Here is a 26,301-nt window from a genome sequence, read left to right as displayed (position 1 = left end):
TTCCAGTGTGGTGTCTACTGTTTCTCTTGTAGAAGGAACCTCTTTCAGGACCTTTTCTGACTAGCAATTATTTTGTTGGCAGTATTTTCCTAAAAATTGTAACTAAAGAGAGGAGCATGATACTTTATAACCTAAAATCATCATTAAATAACATCATAATGTTCTAAAACAAAGAAAATGAATTTACTTCACCCATATGCTTTGATCTGCCAAATGATGAATAGATAGATGTACAATAGATATAAAGACTTATCGCAAAACACTGGCAGTGGACAAGGAAGGGAAGCATTTGACACAGACCACTACAGGCCAGCTGAATGTCATCATAGACAGTATCACAACCCAGCAAAAAAAGATGTACTCATCTTCCTGTTCCGCTAATGATACGCACAGAAAACTATCAATTGTCTGTGTGCCAAATGTGTGAACTGTTGTTGCCAATTGAAAAGATAGACATATTCTTCAATTATTTGCTGTATTTTACTAATTGGACAGGAGAATTATGGGAACCTTTCATTAACCTCTCAGCAAGTACATATATTTTAAAATAATTATATTCAAAATGAGAACCATCTGTAGATTAACTCTGCAAGGCTGAACACCAGTGGCATTCATTCTTTAAATCTAATCTTCTTTTGCCAGACAACAGAAAACAGATGTAGCAACTTCAAAGCCATATGCAACTTGCAAATTGTGCATGACCTACAGAATTCTTTATTGTGGCCAGCTGATGATTTAGACTGTGGTTGGTATAGGAACTCCCTTAGCAAGACCCGGACATTCACAAGGGGCCAAATGTGCCAGCCAATCTGAGCTTGCAACCATCCATTCCAGATTCCAGATGCTCTCCCAAGTACGTGCACTAAGGAGAAGCCACTGAAAGGTTTTGTATCTGGGCACAACAGCAAAATAACAATAAAGCTCAATATTTGAAGGTGGAGGCAGTGAACAGCCACAGCCCAGCATGTAGCATGAAGGAATCAACAACACAAATGCAGGAAGCACTCCCCCATCCCGTCTTTGGGTAAAAGAAAAAAGACAGCTCTGAAGTCTTTTAACACAATATCTAAACCATTAAAAATCAGAATTTTAATAGCCTATGTGCAATTGGATTAATATTCAACCAGTGTCACGCTCAAATAAGACAATTTTAAAAAAATGCTTAATCAGTCTCAATTTTTAGATGCCATGGACAATCCAAGCAGAATAACATATTCTGTTAGATATCAGTCTTTTAAAACGTGAACCAGCACCCCCACTCCAAAAACATCTTGAAACTGGTAATATTAAAGTTATCTCCCTATAGTTCAGAAAAGACACAGGTAGAAGACAGAACATTTTCCCATCTAAAACAAAAGCAAAGAGAAGTTCTGACCTCAGAAAGCAGGCCAGTTGGCACTGAGATTGCTTGCTCATTCCAACAGCTAGATGAGATACCAAAGTAGATATAAAGAAACCTAATTATTAACTATCGTTTAGAATAGTACTTTATTGATCTATTTTTTTTATTTTGATGAAACAGCTGTTATTTTATAGTCAAAATCTATGCTTTGTTAGAACACAGTCTGTTTTCATTTTATGACTGCTCAGCATACAAAGTAAAATGAAAATACGTCAAAAAGGAAGTGGAGTTTTGTTTTAGGTTTTCACTTTTTTTCTTTTCCATGGGTAGTAAAACCAAATAAAGTTGTGCTGCCAACAGTCCCACTGTCTACCTGCCACTGAAGGCATGTTTGTAAATCTCAGGAGAGGCTGTTTCCCACCAAGCTGCAGACTCGTAAGGAGCTGACAACATCAAATCCCAGAGCCAGGCCAGAAGTCTCTTTCAATTAATTGGTACTGATGAAAAGATAGTCCACAACAATGGGGACAAACCATACTGTCACAACTACCCAAAAAGCAACAGAATCAAGAGTCAAATGAGATCAAAAACGGTTAGTATACATGACTGTACCTTGGTCTATCATTTGGAAGATATAATTTATCAGTGCAAACAGTGCAGCTTGTCTACTATATTTAGGGCTAAACCCAGATGGATTCAGTCAAGGAAATCTGAGGATTCTAGATGCCACCAGAGTCGCCTTGCGCACAAGCTTCCTTATAGCTTTCCCTAAAAAACAAAGAAATTCAAGACAAAAAAATGGTGAAAACTTTCCTCATCTAAGGATAATTTTTCAAGCAGGAACAAAACTGTTGACCCTGTAAGCAAGCAAGCACCTTGTTCTCCCAATCACTTTCAATAACAGAAAAATACTTCCTCAGTGGACATTCCCAGCCCAGATCTTTCTAGCATCTGCAGCCCAGATCTTTCTAGCTCCTATATTCACTTCCATCAGTGTAATTAGCTGAAATTCAAGAGAGTTTCCTCTCTCATACTCTTAAGCCCATAGAAGTAGGTACTATTTTTAGAATTACCAGAGAGATGCTGATACTAAGTCATTGAAATAATTAAGTACCTTGAAAATTCCTTAGTGTGAAACCCACTGTACAGCTGTTGAAGGGATTCAACTCAGATCAGTTTACCCTCCATCAACAGCAGTTCAACAGAATGCTTGTTGAAGCAGGGTTTTAAGAAACATTAACTGCTTCAGTCAATAAAATTTAAAATGGAGCCCAGAAAAAAGTCTACAGGATCTAGAGAACAGGTGCTCTTTCCCTTTTAAAGGTAGGATCTTCCGAATGAAAAATGAAAAAGTGGTAAGGAAGAAAAAAATCACACAAGCATACAAATAAAATGTTCTATTTTAGAGAAGTAAACTGTATTTCTGTCATCAGAACGTAAGGAGAGGAAGTTAAGGAACCCATTCTATATTAATAATGATACTCAAAAGTAGAGCAGCCCAAACTATTAACCCCTCAATCCCAGGTGGGTATAACATCAAAGAGAAAACAACATGGATCTGTGTAGAAATATATTCTCCATTTTAATATGTATCTTTCACTTTTCTTCAAAAGCCTTTCTTTTCTAGAAAATACATTGGAAAGAAAATACATGCATGTACTGATTAGGGAAAAAAAAAAATCTATTATACATGCCAGGATGGTTTCAATGATTATTTACACATGCTTATATTTAAATTTGCAGAGCCTTGAAATTCAGAAAGATGAAGTGCTGTATCAAAGCAGTCCTTTTTATGAAGGCATTTGTCATTATGTGAATCTAGTCCAGACAGCAACAAGTCCCTTCAAGTTAGTTACTCCGGTGTGCATCTGCATGCATTGTACTCATGATATTTATCTTTCTACTTACATTTGAACTATTAAAAGCAGTACTTTTAATAAATGGTGAATCTGAATAAAGCCCCCATTACTCTTTTGGTGGAAATGAGGCAAGTCCTCTGGGTATGTAGACCATCATATCTCTTATAATTACCAAAAGCAGTGGAGCTATGATACTTACACCACCAGGGGACTGGCATATATCACTATTTGCAAAGATTCAGTATAAGCAGTGAAGAACTATCAGTATGTGTATAAAACATGTGATAGGTAAATAAAGTGACATGTAGCAACCCATGTCTTTGGACAACAGATCAGTGCACAGGGTATTCTTCATATAACCAAACTTAAATACACTTCCTATCTCTTACATTGCACTTTCCTTAAAAAGGCAGAACTCTACTAAATGAAATCCTGTCCCTTATGACTTGCCTTACAAGCTGGGTGGCAGATAGACATGAGCAATTATTAGCGAAGGGCAATTTCTAAGTGAAGTCATATAGGAATATATGTGTACTTTAGATGTGACCCCAAAAACTACTAAAATTAGTATCTTTTATAGATGTTCTTGCAAAAAGTATCAAAATGCAAGGGCCACTGCAGAAAATACTTTCAAGATCTTGAATATTCTTGTCTACTTTTTGGCTTAAGAATTTCAGATGCTCAACACTTAAAATTGTATGATCAGTGACTGTGGTGCTTGAATAAAGAATAAATTAATTTATCTCTAGATCATCTGTGCTACCACTGGAAGACCTCATCCAAGCGTTTATTTGCAGCAGACAACTATACGAGAACTCTGACAGTTGTATTTCTGTCATTTCCCTAGGAGCCACTTGTGGAGGTTTTCCACATTTACATGTCAAACCGTCACCCTTTAATAAACTCACTATATATCCATCGAGTGAAAACCTGGACCAAAGACATTAATTGTCATTTAAACACTGGCAATGGGCTTATGAGCGTTTTGATTTCATAATCATCTTCAGGATGACTTCCACCGTATTTTTAATATCCACAATGGTTACAGATTAGTATTACTTTCTCTAAGTGCCCTCTATACATTTTCACTGCAAGCCACCAAAGACTATGTCCAAGAACAACTCTCATTGTTTGCTCTCCCTCCTGTATTTACAAATTTATTTCCAGATGAAGATAAGAATCAATATAAAATATCCCACATTTATTATAGTGCAAAACTATCTGTTCTAATGTCTGTAATGCCATAATGACTGCTGGTCATTCGTATGTATCTTGTAACTTAGTATATAGTTCTTTAAAATAAGTTGAAGAACACTAGTAAACAATAAAGAGCTCATCTGAAAACATTAGAAGAGAAAACATTAGTGAACTATGCCATTAAAACTGTATTTGTAAAAAGAGGGCATGCTTAAAAATTTTATCCCCTGGATGTCTGGTTTTTTATATACTCAGAGATTCAGTGGCAACTAACAAATGTGAAACAACCACACATTAAAAATTTGGCTATCAAAAACCATAAACTCTAAAAAAATCTCTTGATCCATACAGATTTTTCTAGGAGTTTAATTTCACTGAAAAACATGGGAGATTGTCCCATGAGTATGTGTTTAAAGCATAGATTTGACATAAATAAAAATTAATAACTGACCTAAAAAGACTTTAGCCCATTTAGCTAAACACTCAATGGGGAGCACTCCATGTTCCACGTATTAGGATGCAGGAATCCCAGTGCAATAAATTAAGACTTACTTACAAGGAAGAGTTTTACTTTTCTTCGGTTTGCTATGACAAGTCTTTTTTACTCTGATTTTTTTTTTTTTTTTTTTTTTTTGGTACTATCTTGGAAGGTGGATTTTTCATTCTGTTTGATGAACTGATGCACATCTTCCTCTTGATCTCTTGCAAAGTCATGTACCACATGCTTAGAAATCTGCATTTTCTAAACATCACAGCTGACTGCTTTACTATTCTGGTGGCATGTACACAGCATGCTGAGGTTTACCTGGATGTCCAGTGACAATGAGGAATTCAAACACTGAAACAGAGCTATTACAGAGGTGGAAAAGTTCATGGTCTCTACCAGCATCATTTAAAGCCTCTCCAAGATTCAACTTCATCATTTAGTTACTATTCTTAGTCAAACCCTTGATGCCTAGGAGGTGGTTTTGTTCACGCACAGTGAGAGAACAGATATCATTCACCGCCAGCATTATTACCTGCATACAGAAAAAGAAGGGGTACCACATAAGGCTCTGGGAAAGAAAACAAAAGCTCTCATGACACTTCTGGGAGCAACAGGCAAAGGCTTCTTCAGGAGATCCTACTACCCACTGGGAAAGGATTGTGCCACTGTATTGTACAAAGCACACAGACAAAAAGCACTCCTAGAGGAAATCTTTACTTTTTTTGTCTAGTTATTTCCAAATTCAAATATGTGTTTTCACATACTTACTCTTGTCAGGTGCACTGCCTAGATTTTGATGGCCTTTTAGTATGTAGCACTTTTACAAACGTGATTTCTAACTTGAAATTTTAAAGTTTTATTTGTGGCATAGCCATGACTTTGGAAAGAAGTTGTTTCGTATAGAAGAAGCAGTATCTTTTTTTTGTCCTGCTGATAGTGTTGCAGACAGGGTGGGTAGGAAAACAACCTTGCCTTCAAGCAGACAAGAGCTTCTTAAAACCTGCAGAAGACCCACAAAAGTCCATCCTCCCTTTTTGGATAGTTCATCTATCAGAATATACCTCTCTCTAACTACCTTGTCTTTCTTTTATCCTTGGATCACTGCAGCTACATATCAGCACCATTATGACTTTAAAATCCTTCTACATTATCTAGCTGTCTTTCAGAATTTTCTGATTAGCCAAACAGCAACACTAAAATTGAGAAGGCAAGTCGCAGAGTCTGGTAGTCTTCCCCTAGCGAATAATATACTGTCAGAAACATACTACCATTTAGTAGCACAACGAAAAACAATCAAAAATGGCCACAGAATAAAAATACCTTGTAAATTTTAGCTGGAAATTACCAATGCCTTTGGGATGCTAAAAGAACATAAAGAAATTAGTCCAGTGATTCAATTTTTATCATCATCCTGAAAAAGGACTACTACCATTACCATCATTACTAGCATTTAGTTACACATTAGAATATATATCATAAACACAGACTGTGATAAATATTTTCTTGAAACTCTAATTCTGCTGTTCCCCCAACCTCTATAGATTTTCAAGTCAACAATAGCTGCTCTTTTGATTACAGCTCTAGCCTGTGTGACCAATTTCTTGTTCTGGGCTGAATCATCACAAAAGCAAGCTGATTGGTTAAAAAAAAAAAAAAAGCTGAATACCATAGCAACTGACTCGCAGCCTTGCTAACATACAGGAAGAATATTTTACTTGAACGAGAGCTACAAGTGAAAACACCAGGCCAAAAGCAGATCTGGCATAGTACCAACAACACAACAGAACCACAAAAGTTGCTTAACCCCTCCCCAATCTTTTCCCTGTACTATCTTTTGGGTAGCAGCAAATCTTCAGGTTCTTATTAAAATACAGTACAGGGAAGAAGAAACAATGTGTGCTATAGTATTGATTCTGCATATATATCTAGACACTGCAGACTCTTTGCCAAAACAAACAGGATTAAATTTTGAAAAATCAAGTCACGGAAGCAGAACAATAATAGAGCTTGATCTTTACTTTTAATTAATAATCATATCACTACATATTTAAAAAGATTAAAACTGTTTAAAGAAACACCTCCAAATATATGTAACTCTACACTGTCCAAGTTAATGACTACTTTTAGCTACACATCAAAGTAGACAAGATATTGATAATAAAGACAAACACTTACTGACAATACTTTCTAAGAATTGCATCAGGTCTCTAAGGAATACGCTTGAAGCAGCCTATTGCTCTGTAATAACAGTAAGAGTTTCTGCTGGGTTTAAATGGCAAGGTTTTGGTGGCAGGGGGGCTGCAGGGGTGGCCTCTGTAAGAAGAGACCAGGAGCTGCCCCCATGTCAGACAGAGCCTGTTCCAGACAGCTCCAAGACAGACCCACCACTGGCCAAAGCTGAGCCCATCAGTGACACTGGTGGCACTTCTGTGATAAGGTGTGTAAGAAGGGGTAAAAAAACCTACAGAACAGCAGCTGTGAGAAAGGAGTGCGGAAATGTGAAACAGCCCTGCAGACACCAAGGTCAGCGAAGAAGGAGGGGGAAGGAAGTGCTCAAGGCGCTGGAGCAGAAATTCCCTTGCAGCCCATGGAGAAGACCATGGTGATGCAAGTTGTCCTCCTGCAGCCCGTGGAGGACCACAATGGAGCAGATATCCACCCTGCAGCCCACTGAGGACCCCACACCAGAGCAGGTGGAAATGCCCTAAAGGAAACTGCAGCCCATGGAGAGCCCACACTGGAGCAGGCTCCTGGCAGGAGCTGTGGCCTGTGGAGAGGAGCCCACATAGGAGGAGGTTTTCTGGCAAGAACTGTGGCTTGTAGGGGACCCACACTGGAGCAGTACGTTTCTGACAGACTGTAGCCCGTGGAGAGGGCACATGCTGTAGCAGTTTTTGAGGTACTGCAGCCCAGGAGGAGGACCCACACTGAAAAAATTAGTGAAGGACTGACTGTATCCCCTAAGTGGGACCCCATGCTGGAGTAGAGGAAGAGCATAAGAAGTATCATCACAGAATCACAGAATCACAGAATCAACTAGGTTGGAAAGGACCTTGAAGATCATCTAGTCCAACCATCAGCAGAGACAAAGTGTTATGGACTGACTGTAACCCTCATTCCCCATATCCCTGAACTGCTTGGGGTGGCAGGAGGTGGCAGAAAAGCCAGGAAGGAGTGAAGTTGAGTCTGGGAAGAAAGGGGGTGAGGGGAAGGTGGTTTTAGTTTGGGAGGGGGTTTGTCACTAACCTACTATATTTTTAATTAGCAATAAATTAATCTTTCTGAAGTTGAGTCTTTTTTGCCTGTGACAGTAATTGATGAGTGATGTCCCTCTCCTTATCCTTTCATCTTATTTTCTTCCCCTGTCCTGCTGAGGAGGGGGAGTGAGAGCGCAGCTTGCTGGACACCTGGCAGCCAGCCAAGGTCACCCCACCACAGAGTTCTTTCATTTGAGGAAAGCAGAAATCTCTCCTAGGCAACTGCAGCTATGAAGTCTTTGCTTTGAAGCAGACGAGCCCATCTGTTCTAGGTCAGCTATAATAGGTTTTCAGTGCATTGCACAGCGAAGAATTACAGTCCTGTCTCTTCTCCACCATGTTTGGGGTGGCTTGTTCTCTGGAGACTATTTGACGCATAATAAGGACCTTCACAGAGTTTGGCTTTATAAGCCAGAAGAAAAGTCAGCTCTGTTCTTCTCTGTGCATTATTTATGAGGCATTCAAAATTTGCTATGAAGTAACATCAAGTCAAGACGACCAGGTACATCACCGGCAGTACAGCTACCTAAACAGCTTCTAATATTAGGGCTAATTTTTAAACTGAAGAAGTCTGAGTTAAGTACATAACTCCACAGTATCAAATTAATTTACCTGATCTCTATAAGCATCGTTCCTGAGCTTTCACTGGCATTAAGGAGTGCTGTAAGCCAACCACACCTATGAAAACCCAAACACTTTTTTGCAGTTAAAATGAGAGGAAGAGACTTACTTTGGGTTCCTGAATCTGAAAACAGTGGCCTGATTTTCTGTTAACGAAATAACGAATTATGAGGTAATGTTTTTGTTAATATTATTTTTTTGGATCTGACAAGAAACAGCCACAAAATTCTTAAGGTCTTCTGACCTTCAAACTCATGCAGTCTCACAGCGAGTTTATGGTCCCAGGAAATTCTTCCACCAGAGACCACAGATCTTGAATTAACAAAACATACTTTGTTTTTTGGAGGTCATTTCATCATAATGGTAAATTGCTTGATACATTCTACTCATGTTGATGAAAATGGGCACGTTTCTGTTGTCTCAGGTCTCTGATATATCATAATTCAGTCATCAAATCAGCCTAATTGAAATCATACATTTGTGCTCAATATGTACATATCTCAAAGTATGACTGTATTCGTAATACATAAGGTATATACAGACTCTGTAACAGACCACTGAGAACTATGTACCCACCTCAGAAAGTATGCATGTCCTTTATCTTCCAAAAGATATTTGCTTTATTTTAAAGTCACATTTTTATTTAAATCACATTCTAGAAAACAGTGCAAAATTCCCTAGTTTGGCTCCATAAACAGCATATACTTGTCATTTTGGTATCTCAAGTAGAAGTACAAAAAGCAGGACAAAGACAACCCAAGAAACATAGCAAAGCTACACTCAAAGTTTTAGTCACCTTTGATTTTAAAACACAGGAGCTTGCAACACTTCCCTTACTCAACAGATAGGAATGCTTGATGGGCTGATCATAAAAGAGAGCTCGCTCTTGCTCATTCCTCATACTTTCAGAATGGCAATTTTTGTTGAGTTTGTTTTGATATACCTTGGTCTTGTTTATAAGGAATGAAGCAAGGAATTTTTTTTACTTGAGCTGCTATGCAACAATTCACACAGAGAACATCACCTGTTTTCTGAAAAATATGAAATGATACTCTGTGATTAGTATTACTCATGCAAGCACAGTGTCCAAAAAAGCACCATACATATATGTACATTGGAGATACTGACATGCTGCCGTAAATATGGCCCTATCACATACATGATCAGATTTTGTTCTTGTATCAGTAATTCTATTCAACTTATGTAAATGACAATTTATTCTATTTCCCAAAAATAGTAAATATGCTCTCAAGTGCTTATGAACTTAAGTTAGAATCTGAAAGAATTTTTCCATGCTCCAAGCAGCGTGAAAGAAATTACAAACATGCAGTATTGCAGCAGATTCAGTGACTGAAGGACACAATGGTAAGGCCAGAAAACTAGTGCTTGAGAAAGGTTACGAAATTAAAAGTAATGGTCATAACGATGGCTCCAGGTGTTTCAAAAGCTTTGGGAGAGAGCAACACAAACGCTCAGAAAGTCAAAGAGAATGCTGCTACTCTATTTCCCTTCATTAACCTAGCAGAAATGCATTACTTGAGCATAAATACTTACATTGTTTTTGTCATAAATTTTATAATGACAAAATAACTCTTTCATAGACAGTGTTATCAGGAATTTTAAAAGTAACTTGAACCACGAGGTTTTTTTGTCTTTAAAAAAAAAAAAAAGTACACTGTTTAAGGATACATATCTGCATGTTAGTCCAACTGATAAGTGTCTGAAAGCAACTAATTAATGAGAAGGAAACTCAGTGGTAAGACAGTAGAAACTGTTCCTCCTAGTACATAGTACTGCTGATACAGATAGGGCCCAAGAAAAGTATTACAAAAATACTGAACACAAAAGAGAGCATCTTAGCACAAGCGAAGTATATTCAGTCAAAAACCAATCTGCCTGGTTACAATCCAGTCACAGGAAAACATCTAAACCATCAAACAGATGTGCAGCACACCAAGTCTTTGTTATTACAATGTTCTAATGTAGAACCTTATTCTTTCCCATAGTATGTAGATTTCTGTGCTCAAGAGTTGACCTAGGCAGTTCAAGGTGTTCTGCAAACTAAAGGTGTTTGATTAGTTAATCTCAGAAGCAGCTGTGTTAAACCAGGAATTTAAACCAGATGTATCTACCCAAAAACTCTGCATTATACACAAGGAACAGCATCCCTGTAGAAGTATGTAATATTACCTTCTCTGAGAAACTGTTCACCCCATTATGAAGATGATAAACCACAGCAATGAAGTTAGCTAATTTGTCCAAGGACACCTGTAGAATTAGTAGCTAAGTAAAAACAAACTTTTTATTTCAGGTCAATGAAAAGTCTGCATCTACACATGGGTTGCTAGTCTAGAAAACAGAGTCAGTACCATTTCATGCTGTTTTCTGCAGTCCAGTTAAAAAATACAGACAAAACAGATAGTGTGTGCAATACAGTTACTCAGCAGGTGAGAAAGAAAAAGGAGAAACAAAGAAAAAGACAAAAGGCTACATGCCTTTACTTTTATTGTAAGTATTTAGGGTTTGCATAATCTTTGGGACATCTCAGACACTAAGTAATAACATTTAGAATGTGCAGAATCTACGTGTGCCACTTCCTCTAGGACACAGTTGTTTTCAAAAATTTTTATTCACTGCTTGAAAAGTGACATAATACAATCAATGAACTGTAGACATCTTTATCACATTTGCTTTTTGTGGCTTCCGACGTCCATTGTCATAAGGGCTTCCTGTAACCAGCCAGCTGGGATGAAAGCAAAAATAAGTCATAGGCATCCTTACCTCCGAGTCCATCTCCAGAATCAACCTCATAGATGCTCTCCCCTTCCATGTTGTCTTTAGGACACAGCAGAAAGCAAGATCTTCCTCAAGTGATTTGCTCAGGCTCCAGAAGGAAGCTGAATCCACCCACTCTGCAGCCAGCAGGTGATATCTTTCAAAGAAAAACATAAAAACAAAGCCACTGATCCACTTGTGCTATACAATAGAGAGGTCATTTAATTTCTCCCTTAATCCCCCAACTTTTCCAAACTGTGTGTCAGTTAGTTCTACATCCAATAGCTCAGCTCCCTAAATCAATCTTTTCAGTGGGTATCTGTGCTCCTTTTTACTTGTAAATTCAATTGCCATTCACAGTACAAACCCTCCACCCCATATAAAGAGGTTGCATCAGCCCTGATTCCAGGACTATATTGAGGGGGGAAGCCTCAGTACAAAGCCATGCTTATTCATATGGCCTGACAGGTCTAGGAATGGGCAATATGGAGCAATATACTATCCATCTACAGGATTAGCTCTTCTCCGGCACGCTGTGGGTACTGTGAAACCAAATTACATTCAGGTTGCCAACAGCAACCCAGACTGAAAGCACAGAGATCGCGTGGGTTTGCTTTCTTAAGATTACTCTTTGGATCACTTTAAGCTTAGGTAGAGAGAGCATCTCAGCTGAGCAATGGACTCCATTTTCAGATGAGTGTAAAGAAGAAAAATGGGTGTGGACAAAATACAAAACCCACCTCTTGACCTATTTAAGAGAAAGACAATAAGGGAGCAAAATCTCTTTTCTCTAAACTGAGCCTGAATAGCGAGTTGTTTTTCTATTACTCTGCTCCAGTGTAGTTAGTTTTTACCACTTCCTTCTCTTTTTGAATAAAAGAGAAATAACTCTCAATGAATTAAAAAAAGGAACTAATGAGTTAGGAAACATACACACATCAGTGCCTTTGAGAGGCACAAAAAGACAAAAAGCAATCAGAACAGCATGGAGTTACTACAGTAGTTTTGCAGCAAGCAGAGAACTATCATGTATCAGATGCTCATGATCCAGACAGCAAAGCAAGGATGATGTCCACTGCTCATCCCCCCGTGTAAGATTTGCAATCTGATTATTTTTAAAACAAAGGAAAACAGAAACCAAAAGCCATCCAAAAAGAGCACAGAGGCTTCTTTGCCATAAATGAACTTGGGCAGGCCAAGAACATAAAACATGATGAGATGATCAAGTACATGAATGATGTGATATATAAAACATAGCGCGGGTACCATTAGTAACTTAGAGCTAGTCATGGAGCAATGTCTCCTTGTCAGTTTAAATAAGCAAGTAACAATTAAGCTTTATTTGCAAGTCTGTGGCCTTGTCTTTTGCTTTTCCATGTCATCAGGACTGCATTCAAATTTTCCCATGTCAGTGCATTTTATTGAGAGGATGGACAATGGAAAAAAGTTCTATATTAACATGAACTGCCCTGTATGTTTTGTTCAACTCCCTTCTTCAACTTTCTATCAACAAGAAAGCAATAAATATAAACAACTCTGTATCCAGACACCAAGTAAAAGAAAATCAATAGTTCAAGTACTATGTCATTTTGTTGATAAAAAGAAGGGCATACCTAGAAGCTTCACACCAGAAGACCTCTACTTCTTCAACTTCTTCAAGCATCTCTCAGCATCTGCATGTTTTTGTCGATTTTCCTCTGGTTGAGCCAGTGTAGGTGTATGCCATGTAACAGAGCATGCATGGCACTGCAAAACACTGAGCAGACTTTCCATGGAGTGAAAATTGTAGTATAGCCATCTTATACTGCTGATGTCTCTTCTTAAACTCACATCAGTGATTGAAAGTGTTCTTCTAAATCAGCACTCATGTTTTTCAGAAGGTATGCTACTGCAATTTGCAAAAGACCGAAGACTGAGAAAGGACCCATGATAATGCTGATTTTCAGTGCTGAAGTATCCATTGCAAAAATTTTAGTTTGGTTAAAAAAAACCCATACATTTTATTTTAAAAATATGAAAATACTTACCAAATAAATAACTGGAACACAGCTGTTACAGTATCAATCCCTGGCTGCATACTCACACCTGAAATATGTATGTTCTAACTGCTGATTTAGGATACTCACAAGAACATTAACAATTGTAGTTCTTGTTTATAAAAGCAAATGCCATCAAGCAATGCATATTGGATTCCCATGATCAAAAAAGCTCTACTGTAGATGTCACAGGATTTACTACTATTTTTACTGGACAAATGGGTCAAATGAACAAACAACTGTAATTTGAGAGAGATACCACAACCTTTCAAATTAAATAAATTTTCTTGCAAATTTCCTTTTGGAAAGGTCTTCTTTCTCTGCTCAGATATTCGCACTGCCAACCCTGGGTTTTATGATGACTGTTACAGTCCTCCCGCATGGTAATATGGAAACTGTGTTTGCATAAACTGCTGACCAAAGGGCATTGTGTAATGTCTAAAAACTGAACATTCCATTTTTACTCAAATTTTATACCTACATATCTGGAGAAAAAAAATAACCTGTGCCCCACATGAATACCTACTTCTACATCTGCTTAGACACAGGTGTTACACAACTTTATGTGTTCATCCATCTGCAAACAAAAATGTGTGCCCTTATGAAAGATCCATGAAGTGTCTCATTTTGCCTTATAGTAATGAACTAAATGAAGTCTGTGTGCCTTTATTAAAACCTGTAAGTGTAGAAAGTAGTAAATGCCAAGATATTCAGTGCATAAGGGTTGATTACTAAAATTAGATGTTAGTATGGTGAAATAATAGCATTTCAGCGCAAGGTTACTGAGACAGTAAGAGGGACCAAAATCTTCATTGCCTAGTTAGAAAATTACTATTATTGTTCTTATGGAAGACTGTGATTAAAAGAAGAGAAGCAGAAGAAAACCTGTTTTAAAATCATTTATTATTTTACATATATTCCTTCTAAAAATAAATTAATTGTTCCTTATTACATGCTTGCTGTCTCTTCCCACTTGGCATCTGTTCAAACGTTGTTTTCAATAGCATTTCACTCACAGTTGAACCTTTTTTTTTGGGAGGGGCTGATGGTGGATACAAAACCCCCTATTGTTCTGTTTCCTGGCTATGAAAACTTTTTAATTAAAAACTGAAAGCAAAATGATGCAGCAATACTGAAATCTAGAGCTGCTCAAATGTAATCACAGCAATGGGGTAACCACAGAGGTGGAATGCTTAGTGCAGAAGTGTCTCACTCTTGGCTCTGAGTTTACCCCTTCTGCTACAGAAAGGAAAACCTGAAACATTTAAAGTTAGCCTTATACAAAGGAAAAATTCCACAGCAGAGAAGCAGCAAAGAATGAGGTATGACTAAAGCTGTTTTAAAACAGATAGGATGCACTAACGAGTTTGATACTTTTTAAATTATAGAGCCTTCAAAACCTACAGTACAAGAACTCCTTTGGTCACATAGTTTCATTTTTCGGCAGCCTTTGTTTCTTGCTCATCCTTTCCCTTGCTAATACCATAAAGTACGGTCCCATTTTCTACCATCACACCAGAAAGTAAAGCCACCTGGGACCAAAACATCATTTGGTGCTGGCATCTGGTCCTTGATGAAAATGCTATCATGAGAGAAAAAAAAAAAAAAAAAAGCAATGAACATGTTTACTTCAGTTTTGTAATCTGAAGTCTTTGTCAGTTATTGGGAAAGTTGTTTGTGGTGCTGAGGGAACAGCACACAGAAGGAGGCTTAGGAAGAGTCTCAGCAAGGCCGGTTGTTCCCAACTTCTGCCTGAGTGTAGTTTGCAGAACCATCCATGTCAGAGCAAGGGCAGCGGGTGTCAGGAAGACGAAGTCAGGAATGCATAACTAGGTACTAACGTGATTTTTTTTTTTTCCCCTCAGAGTGGTTAAAGCAGCCTCACTACCGTTTTAACACATGCCAAGGAGTTATATTCCCAAGATATGCAGACAGGAGAGCGATAGATGAATTCCAGTTATTAGCTGCCTTCTTCAGACCAGCGCCTGACCCCAGGCGCTGTACATTGGGGTGCACAGAACCTGCATATGCTACCCCTGTACTTGTCATGCAATCCCACAAACTGGAAGAATCCCCAACCACAGATACAGTGGCGATCTCTAAACTTTTCAACCTGCCTGAGTCCAAGAAAGCCCAATCAAATGTAAATGACTGTGGTCCCTTGATCTTTCTGAAATGATCTGGTTAGCTCTCTGGCTGCAGATACTGGATTTGTGGAATTAATCCCCGCTAAAGTAACAGAATACTATCACTAGAGCATATGTACATTATGATAACAACGTTTGAAAAAGCACAAATTGTGTCACAATAATCAAAGTACGATAAGAATATTTGTATTTACACACTTTAAACCTTTAGGGTTTAATTCTTTAATTAAAGTCAGAAAGATCATAGAGTTTGCTAGATTCCACGTCAAGTGCTAAGATAGCAAACATGCCAGAATTCAAATGCAAAAGGAAGACTGAAGTCACCACAGCAGCACACTTTGCTAAATCAGAGACCACAGCAGTCCCAAACACATGTTGCGAGTGCACTTTTTCAAACAGTATTTTTCACAACAGATTCCTACATAAGCCCAAACTTCCAGACTGCAGCCAGACAGATCTTCCCCAGATGTGCACTGCCGACTCCTGTCCATAAATCTCAGAGGACCTTTTCAGGTAGTTTATAAAAGACCTCCCTCACCTCCCTCCATTCTCTTCTCTCTTTGGAGCACACTGCAGAGGGCACCAATGGCGAGCCTTTTCTGCTCTGTTTGTTTGAAACACCATTTTTTAATGTTTTGCAATGGGTGTCATTGGAGAGTGGTTCCATGTGGAGAACATACTGGGCATGAGAATAGGTGACTGCAGAGACTGGCTTTGCAGGTTTTAGGAAAACATCTGAAGTGAAGGAAGATACAAAAGTATAATACCAGATTTCTAGCACTATTATGTCTTACACCAACCTCATCATAGGAGCAGAATAAAACTGTTCAGTAATTCTTCGATCTAGTTCCCCCATCTTGGGACAAGGGTGAAGAGAACAGGAAAAAGAAATGAAAACATGTACTACTACATCTATATAGAGGGGGCTGGTGCCAGATCTATTTCTGAAAAGGTTCTGTTCCTCAAAGTTCACCGTCAGGTGATCTACAATGAATTACGAGCGATATAGCTATACTAGTCCTGTGCCTCTGCAGGCAGCCAACCTCACACAAGGAGTCATGCTCAACTAGTTATTTTTGCTTTCTCTTCACTTCCCCTCATTTGTATAGGGATTTATTCAAAGTTAATGAATCAGTCCAAGATTCTTCATACATATTTAAGTGCTTTACAAAAAAGAAATCTACATTTTGGAAATGGGCAGAAGTCTTGTATTCAGTCAAGCATAACCATGCTTGAGTTAGTCCTGCAGTAATACCCTAACAAGAAGCTTTCCTGACTACCTGACTTGATAATCATAATTCCTTCCTAACAAAGCTTTCAGTGAGACTGTTTTATTATTCAGAGAAAGTCTGAGTTGAATAGATTCACCTCATTTCACCACAAAGCTGCATTTTTTTGAGGTATCTCCATATGGAAATCTCAAGGAAGTCAAAAGGAAGTTCATAATGGACATGGACATTTTAAACACTGACAAAATCCTCAGTTTTCAATACCTCAAAATAAGCTCCAACTCAAGATTTTGCAAAATAAGATCAAGTGCTAGCAAAATGGCTAGCTGGGAACAGCCATGAAAGGAGATCCAGGTATTATAATCCTGCAAAATACAGTACAGGGAGAGGATAAGAATCAGTACGAAGAGATGAATTTCACAACTTCCTTCCTCAAAGGATGGATGTTTCCTCAAAACATCCATCTGAATTGGAAAGGAGAGATTTCTATGTTGGAGATACTTCACTTCTGCACATATTTTTTTTTCTTATCAACGTTTATATTTTCAAGTAACTCCATACCTGTTTTACCTGCCAAACTTTTTTACCGCTCTCATCAAACACAGCACTTTGCTTTCCAGTTGTTTCTCTTTACATATTGTGGCCACTGCGAAGAAAGTTATTTCATGCACTAGTGTGCAACAGGGTTGGCAATTTAGCCTCTATTTTAGGATTAGAGAGTACCACAAAACATTTGACATCTCTTCCTCGTGGGCCAGTGCTGTGTAGTGTGAACTGTGCACTGCAAAACAAGAATTCCCATCAAGCAAACACAATGCTCTCTGTGAAACAGAAAAATAATTTTGCAATTTGGTTCCTCTGTTAATAGCAGAAACAGTAACTCTGATGTGTGCAGGAACAGCAGAGACCAAGCTAATATTTGTAAAGCCACCTGATGATGTTGATTATGATCTGAAAACATACACTACATATTATGGTTACTGCTCTAGGCGTACTAATTCAAAAACAGAGGGCAGGGACAGGATATTATATCAGAATATTTTCTTTAAAGATGTGTCTAAGAAGTGGATTTCTGTAACTTAACGTTTATTATATAGTTATTAGGAATCTGTGTATTGCAGCAAAGATTCATCAGTTACACATCTTTGACATTTGCAAAAATTGATCACACTGCACAGTGTAGTAGTTATATCATTACCAACACTAAGCACACCTCAAAAAAACCCCAAACCAAAACCCCACAACCCACAAAGAGCACCTTAAAAACAATCCAAAACATACCTCCTTGATTTTTAGTGAATTTCCAGTTTACAGACCTTCAGTTTAACAAGATTCTGGGTTTCACATTAGAGACAAAGCTAACAAAATAGCAGATTTTTGTATTTCTAATAGGACTATTTCCAAAGGATAGAAACTGTATTCCATTTTGAAACCCACATTCTTATTATAAATAGCAATGACTCTAGGAGCATATATCAAAACCAAGAAACTAATTAACATAGTGATCAAAACATGATTTGCCAAAAACTGCAGAAAATCTGATTAAAAAAAATAAGGGAGACAAAGTAATAACAAAAAAAGAACAAGCGAAATAAAAAAACACTTCAGTACTAGAATGGTTTTACTTAGATGCTTGCAGCATAAAACCAATTTGCTTTCCTTCGGTTTTAGCTGAAGGCCTAAATTAAGCATGCAATACATACTTAGAGTATTTTCTCATTTGCTTTAATGTTAGTTTTCAAGACAATGTTGAAAAGCTGAATTTATGCCCAGCTGCAGTTTTTATAACCAACCAAGAGAAATTTAGTTTGTATGCTAGAGCAACTGTGGAAATCAATTCTTAATCTATGACCTTGCTTACCGCAGCTTGAAGCCTTGCAATAAATAAATGCCTTGAGCCACAAATAAGAAACATTTGGTGAATCAAAGAGACAAAGAACACAAATCTATATGTGTATATATAGCATTAGAAAGGTCATATAAAATACAATATTGGCTCTTTTCTTGCTCTAACATAATAATGTTTGAAAGGCAGGACACAGTAATTGGCTGCATTAATACCCAGGTGGTGAACAGTCAGGACCACCTATTTTCTTTTCAAATGACAACGTTCATCCTTTTAGAGGACTCCTTGCAGCCTGCCTGTTTTTTTACTATGGACAATGCTTAGAAATACAGAATCTCTGAAAAATACCTATTTTCATTGTCCTAGCATATGCAAAGTCTTTCTCTAATGCACATGTAAGCTTTCTTGTGAAATTGCTCAGTGTTTCATCACTAACAGGAAAAAAAAATGCCAGAGCTCACATGTTAACCTGCACTTAGTCACAACTACCCTTCTTTCTAAGCTGAATCTCTCAAATCCTCACCCTATATATTATTACTTATTTCTCACAGGAGTACAAGCTAAAAAAAAAAAAAAGCACCTATGTTTCATTATTAATATTTTACAATTACAATTCACAGAATATTCCTGTAAGCAAACCTGTACCTCTTTAAAAACACACCTTACATTCTTGAGGTATTTGATAGACTGTAGAATTTAAAATCAAGTTGTACAAAATAGCACTAATTCAGTTAATTTTCCTCTATTAATTGTCTCCTTCCTGTTATGCTGGAATTTTCAAATGTGACTGTGACTGACACTCCTTTTTAGATTAGCACGGCATTATTAGTTTGCACAGCAGGTGACGAAAGTAACTGATGGGAAGGTTTCCCTTATTTTAATAAAGGACGTAATCTAACATGAAATAAAAGAATTTGGAGATTCATAATTACCCTGGAATTGGAATTTTACATAGAAACCAAATCAGAAAAAGACTTGCTTTCTTTAATGTAATGAAAGTTTTAGTCAATGTAGATCATTAGGTCCTTTCTAATGCTACATTTTCACAACACCGTGTAACATGTTGTGATCAGTCAGTGAAAGTTTTCCCTTCAACATAAATAGAAAAGATCTAGAACCAAATGGAAACACCCTTTTCAGTTCTTAATAAAAATCACAGCTGCAGCATACAAAAGAATATATTTGTACTCTTGTGGCTTTCAGGCATGAATGTCAGGTGCCAACACTCCCTGTCCAGGATGGAGAAGGATATCACACCTCCTGGTATGGGACAGAATTTGGAACAATTCTCAGAATACTTGACCAAGCAGTCAGTATACAGCTGTGTGTACACAATTTGAAAAGACAAGATACACTTCTCTTATTGTAACATCAACTTTGGTTTTTTTTATATTAGATCATGATTTTCACTGAAAGGGCATTGAACAGAAGAACAGCTTAATCCATTTTCGTTTTCTTTAGTGTCTCCAGTAACTGCAAACCAGCTACTGAAAGACAGGGTAAACATCTTGGGTTTACAGTCTGTGGAACAGGGCAAAATAAAGTAAAAGAATGAGATTGAGGGAGCCAGTAATAAGTCATAGTCCATTTCATTTATTTTTAACTACTTTTAACTTCTTCCTCACTGGAAGCCTTTAAAGAACTAACAAGTCACTTATTTTGGAACCAGAATTGTCATCTGATTTAGGGAGGAAAGATTAATTAGCAATTAATTATACTGCTCACAAGCATCATGCTTCTTGGGAGCACCCAGTCTGGGACAGTACTGATAAAACAAAAAATGCCATCAGAGTTAAAACTCAATTTACACTGAAATTACTTGGCTCATCCTACTTATTTCTACCCATGAGCATAGGCATACCCAACTAATATCCAAAAAACAATGCAGGAGACTTCTGAACTCCTTCAAGGAAACATCACCTTTTGTCCTCAAGGTATGGATTTATTCCAGACTAAAGGCAAATTTTGTGGAAGTCAAAAGTCACCCTTAGTCTGGAAGGACTAAGGAAGATGTCAAGTACTTATTGGTCAGAACTGAAGTCTGGAAATAGAGGAGAAACTATCACATTCCAGATGCACACAATGCTTTCATACTGAAAAAAAACTGTGCTTGAGCCTACCCCAGACCAGACTAATCTTACCAACAGCTAAAGCAGAGCAGGACAAAGTCTGATTTTGCACATGCTTTTCCATAGCCCAAGAGCAGGAATTTTAGCTTGGCAATGACCTGTGTTTTGCACCTAGCTGGAGAGAACTCACATTCCAAACCAAAGTCTCTCGGGTAATAGCAGTATTTTACAGGTATAAAAGCATATGCAGTTCCCAGATTTCCAATGCGAATGGCATTAACCGGACCTCTCCGCAGCTGTTTGTGGGAATAGGCAGGTATGAGCACAGCAGCTGCAGAAGTTGGGAAACCTGCACAGCAAGCCTTCCTGAGAGGCTGTCCTCTGCACAGTCTGGAGTAGCCCTCACTAACTTTGAGACCCTCTCCTCCCTACCCAACTCCACCTGCTATGTCCTATCTCCATTTTATATTAGTTTTCATGTTACAGTCTTAAAGACAGTTTGTTCTAACTGCAGGAGAGTTGGCTGGTGTATTAATTTGGGTTAGAGGAAAATACTTTCCCACCAACAAAACAACAAATTTACACTACAATGTGCAGCTGATTATAACCAACGACCCTTACAAAACAATTTAAGATTCAGTATTTGTGAAACAAAGCAATGTTGCTGATGCTGCACTGATGGCTTTGTATCAGCATAAATGACTAATTACTTTAATCAGGAAGCTCAAAAGATAATGAACTTGATTTATTATAAATACAGGGGCTTGCCCTCTTATAAAAATTACTTGCTCTGCAGTTCAGGACGCATATTGATTTATGGCACTATTTGTAATTCTCTTATTTTTTATTTTAACATTTAATAATAGGTGAAAAATGAATTAAAAGTAAACCAGAGCAAGACACGTTCCCAATATAATTGCATTCAATTCCACAGCAATACTCATACATTATCTATATCCTAATATTTCATTAATAGTAAAGATACAAAAGCATTTTGAAAAACATGCAGAGAGTAAAAGATTAATTGGCCAAGATTACATAAAGAGTGAATATTCTTGCCTTTCTCATACGTGACTGTTCATTATTTAGTGACACCTGACATCTGTTGCTGAGACCAGCTGAACACAATTCAAATACAGTTTAGCTAGGAATAACAGACAGTCTAAAAAAATCTCTGAAGATAGATTATGAATCAATTATGGCATAGGATCCCATCAGAGGCGGGGGGAGGGGGCAGGGGGAGAGGCAGGGGGAGAGAGAAAGACACTGAATCTACCTGGGGTCTGGTAGTGGACAAGCAAATATCTTAACATCTTTGCTGCAAAGCCACTTTGGAAAGCACTTTGCTCTCCCCTGGCCCCTGCACCACCAATCCTTTACCTCACCTAAGGGCGATTTATGGACAGAAAGAGCACTTATTAAGGCATGTCAGGTCCCCATGGCAAGGTTTAAAGACTTATTGCACTACATTCAAACTACACAATACATTACAAATTTTTACAGTACATACCTTTTAAATAAACACAGAAAACATCCATGTCTAATCTACTTACACTAAGACTAAATTGCTTAGGACTCTCTGATCCACCTGAAGTTCTCCAAATTTGTCCAGATAAGATGACTGCCATGGGTTCCCTCTTTCTGCACGTTTATATTGCAGATATTTGAGGAACCTGCAGGTGAGTTTCTATACATTCTGCTGCATGAGTGAAGGGAAAACCAGCATTCCAGAGATCAGAAGAAACATTTCTCGTAGTTCACTGGTAACCAGCAAAGTTCTCTAGCTTAAGTTTTTGGGGTAATCGTTGGAGCCCCAAGGTGTCCATGAAGACTGTCACACAACTGCGTGAGTATGAGTACAATTGCTCAGTCAGTTATTACAGCAGTAATTATTATTGTTGCATCAGTATGTGGAGAAAACAGTGATTAAGGGCAACGTAAGAATATTTTCAACATGAACAATTTTCATAGATGGGAAGATCTGCTTGATCTGACTTCCACTCTGAGCTAAGCTAAAACAAACTGTATTCCTCAGGGCACTGCAACAAACAGATTATCATCAAATAAAGACACCTGGCAGCCAGGTTCATATTACAGCTGCTTCTTGTGCTGACCAGCACAGTCACCACGACCTCATGTTCCCCCTGTTTTAATATATCCTCACATTGTCTCTTGTCTCATACTTAACACTAACATTTCTCCAGGCAGAAACCACCTCCTTCTTGTGTTTACAGAACCAGCTGTGCCTAGTGACTCTTAGTGTATAAATAACAAGAAAGATATAAATCTGATCATGATTTATGGGCAGAGAGCTGAACATAATTATATCTCTGCATTATCAAAGTCAATGGAAATTTTTGTTCTTGAAGCTAGGGGCTTTCCTATTATATCATCATTGTTGGTATCATCTTAGTACCAACCTTCTTTCACATAAAAACGTTTTTTTTTTAGTCACCCATCAATTCTGATACCTTGCAGTTATTATCACAACCATGTAAAATGGGAGTAAGGGTGGTATTTTCACCAGCACTTTTGTCAAATAATCTCTTTCTATCAAGCATTTCTTCCAGGCCCAGTAGATCACAGAGAAAGTCCCAGAATTCAGATTACTGCCGTTTGGAAGATATTAAGCAAAAGATTACAAAATGACATCTGCTTTGGTCCATGAGGGGCACATGGGACCAACCTCTGCTATATTCTGTAACCACTCACTGATGATCAGACATCCACAGTATTAGAGGTCAGGCAGAGGCAAGTGTTCAGGGGAGAATTTGGAACAAACTAAAAAAGAATGAGGAATATAATTCAAAGAGAATGTGACATAAAGAGGAATTCTCACCCACAAAATGAAATTCCACTATTTTATAGAAAAAAACCCATTAATTATTAAACAGATATCCATTGGTTAAATCTGGGTTATGTATAGAACTATTATGGCAGTGAGAGTAGTGCTACAGAGCAGTATCTACTGGCATCATGAAAATTATTCCAACCTGCAAAAATCTTTCAATTGAGTTTATGTTTCAGAAGGAAATTGTTTTGAACAGAAATTTTACATTAAAGCTTATATTTTAAAAAGTACCTCTGTTGTTTCAGAGAAGCATTAAGACTGGAAACTCACTGTTCCAGGCATTTATTTAGTAACAATCATTTAATTTCATATTTTGTTATGTTTGACAACTCTCATGGGGAACTAAACACTTTCCTCTGCAGCTACTCTGATTACTGTGAGAAAAATATGAAATAACTTTGAAAACGATAGATCAGGTTCACTGGCAGCCTGGTTCTGCTGAGCTCAGCAAGGAGGTTGCCCAGTATCTTTACTGGTGCGGTCACTCCTGGAGGCTACTCTGACTTGCACTTGCTGGCAGAAGTCCCTAAAGGGCCATCTGCCAGCAAGAACGGGGCGGGGGCTGGGGTGGCGGAATCATTCATGTGCACACTCAAGTACTGCCAAGTCCGTCCCAATTCTCAAATAGAAGCTACCAAAAGCAAGACTTAAGACTTTAGTACGCCAACTTTACCTGCTGTGGAGTCCTTAATATAGAAGCACTTCACCAGAAGAGACAAAGAGAGTCCATAAAGAGAAGGAAGAGGAGAAAACTGAACAGATAAAAGAATTTATCTTTTATATTCAGAATATTATGGTTACGGTCCACAGAACCATGGTCAATGTTACCAAGCACTGCAGGTTAACTATACTGAAATGATGTGTTTATGAAAGGCTTATTGGGAAGGCAGGGGGGTGGAAAGTGTCAAATATACACAACAGATGTGTGCACACTAAGCTCAATCTTCAAAATTGCTGCTACACATCTATTTATTTAACTTACTACTACAGAAACCCATAACAATCCTAAAGCATTCAAAATAGGAGATGCATGGCAGAGCAGCCTATGTTTCAATAACAGAACATGCTGTTACCCTCAATCAGATTTTAAAGAGGCAGATCAAAGAGAAAACACTTAAATGCAAGACCTTACTCTGATTTGAGGAAAGAAAAAAAAGTATATATTGCAAATACATAGATATGTATCTTTTACATATATATACATATTGCAAAGTTAGAGGTTCACTGTCTTAGCCTGTCCTGCTATGTGTACCCATTCCCACCCTCATAATTTTGTTTTTCTGTAAAATGCACCCTTGCAGGCATCAACTTGTTTAGAAGGGCAAGAGCTGTTCTGTGCTGGGTCAGAGCAGATGCAGTACATACCACCAGAGTTGTCTGTATACTATGCTTTCTCAAGAATACTCATAAGGCTCCTTTTTTTCCTTCTTCCTTTGCTATTTCTACTGAAAGCATGGCTGTGCATGATCAGCATTTCCCGCCTCTGTGGTACTGGCCAAGGAGTAAGGTGATCCTAAATGAGAACACCCTACAGCTTTACTATTATGACCTCACCTTCCTTCCCCTTCCCACTATTCATCACATATTTTTAAGTCACATCTAACAATTAGGTTATACTCAGTCTTAGATGCTGTCCATGGAAATCTTCACTTAGCTGAAATTAGTAATACTGACTTCAGTGAAATGTTTGGTTTCATACCACAGTGCTCTCTGCCTTCTAGCACAACACTGGATCTTGTAAATAGGTGAGCAACAGAGTGTTTTTCCCCCCCTATCACCAAATGTTCAGTTGAGATTTTAGGTTTACTTGGCTCATGGAAAGAAAGAAAAAGACATACTTTGCTGTCCAGGTGAAGCACAGCATAACTAGTCACATGCTCTGTGTAGGTGATGCAAACAAGATCTCCTGTTCTACAAAAAAAACTTCTAACCTAAACTCTAAGCCCTAGTCAGGTGAGAAATAGATCTGCTCACTGGCACTGTTTATAAATCTTTCCAGGATGGGAGAGGTTTTGGTTTTGTTTTACAGTGCCTTGTTTTTTGTTGATGCCAGTCACTCCTTCACTTCCATTCCCATGCACTCCATTTCCATGCAGTTCTACAGCTAGCTGCCTGAAACAGCAGTTCAGCTGTCTCTTTTGCAGATTTGTACTGCAAAACTGAGCCTGTAAACAGAGAAGACTTTTTCTGTATCTAATATTAAAACAGTAACATTTCATTCATTCATGTCCTGTTCCTAGGGAAAGAAGTCAATGCATGGAACCGATGTCTACAACACAGCCTCATCTATAAGCAGAGTTTCAGCACACAGACCCTGTATAACCAAGCTAACAGCACAAGCAAAATAGTATGAATATAAAGAAGAAAAATACCATCATGAGGGAAATAGTAGAAAATAATGATCTCTATCAGTGTGAAACCAGCAGCACCACGGACTGAAAAATTTTATTACTTGCTGGCAAGGCACAACTCAATTTGTCTTCCAGCTTCTTTTACCTGTGTTCATCACAAGTGTTCAGCTCAAAGACAGCATGAGATGTGTTTTGAACTTGTGTCAGAGTCCTCTACAAGCTACAAGAAAACAG

General features: G+C 38.0%; 1 protein-coding gene across 9 annotated transcripts in view; it reads right to left on the bottom strand.

The window, feature by feature from the left end:
- The window catches only part of PPP2R2C (protein phosphatase 2 regulatory subunit Bgamma), a 201,548-nt gene that overhangs the window by 88,305 nt on the left and 86,942 nt on the right, over positions 1 to 26,301 (bottom strand). For 2 of the 9 annotated variants that reach the window (XM_074822073.1, XM_074822072.1), the window contains exon 2: positions 1,955 to 2,110. The exons of 5 other annotated variants lie outside the window; for them this stretch is intronic. In XM_074822073.1, the coding sequence (XP_074678174.1) occupies positions 1,955 to 1,967 (13 nt within the window). In that variant the 5' untranslated portion in view covers positions 1,968 to 2,110. Of the gene's footprint in view, positions 1 to 1,954; positions 2,111 to 11,544; positions 11,696 to 26,301 lie in introns of those variants that run through there. 2 more of the 9 variants (XM_074822074.1, XM_074822070.1) reach the window with 2 other exon arrangements.

This window comes from Strix aluco, chromosome 4, assembly GCF_031877795.1.
Source record: "Strix aluco isolate bStrAlu1 chromosome 4, bStrAlu1.hap1, whole genome shotgun sequence".
Lineage (NCBI taxonomy): Eukaryota > Metazoa > Chordata > Aves > Strigiformes > Strigidae > Strix > Strix aluco.
This window is presented reverse-complemented; position numbering and strand designations above follow the sequence as displayed.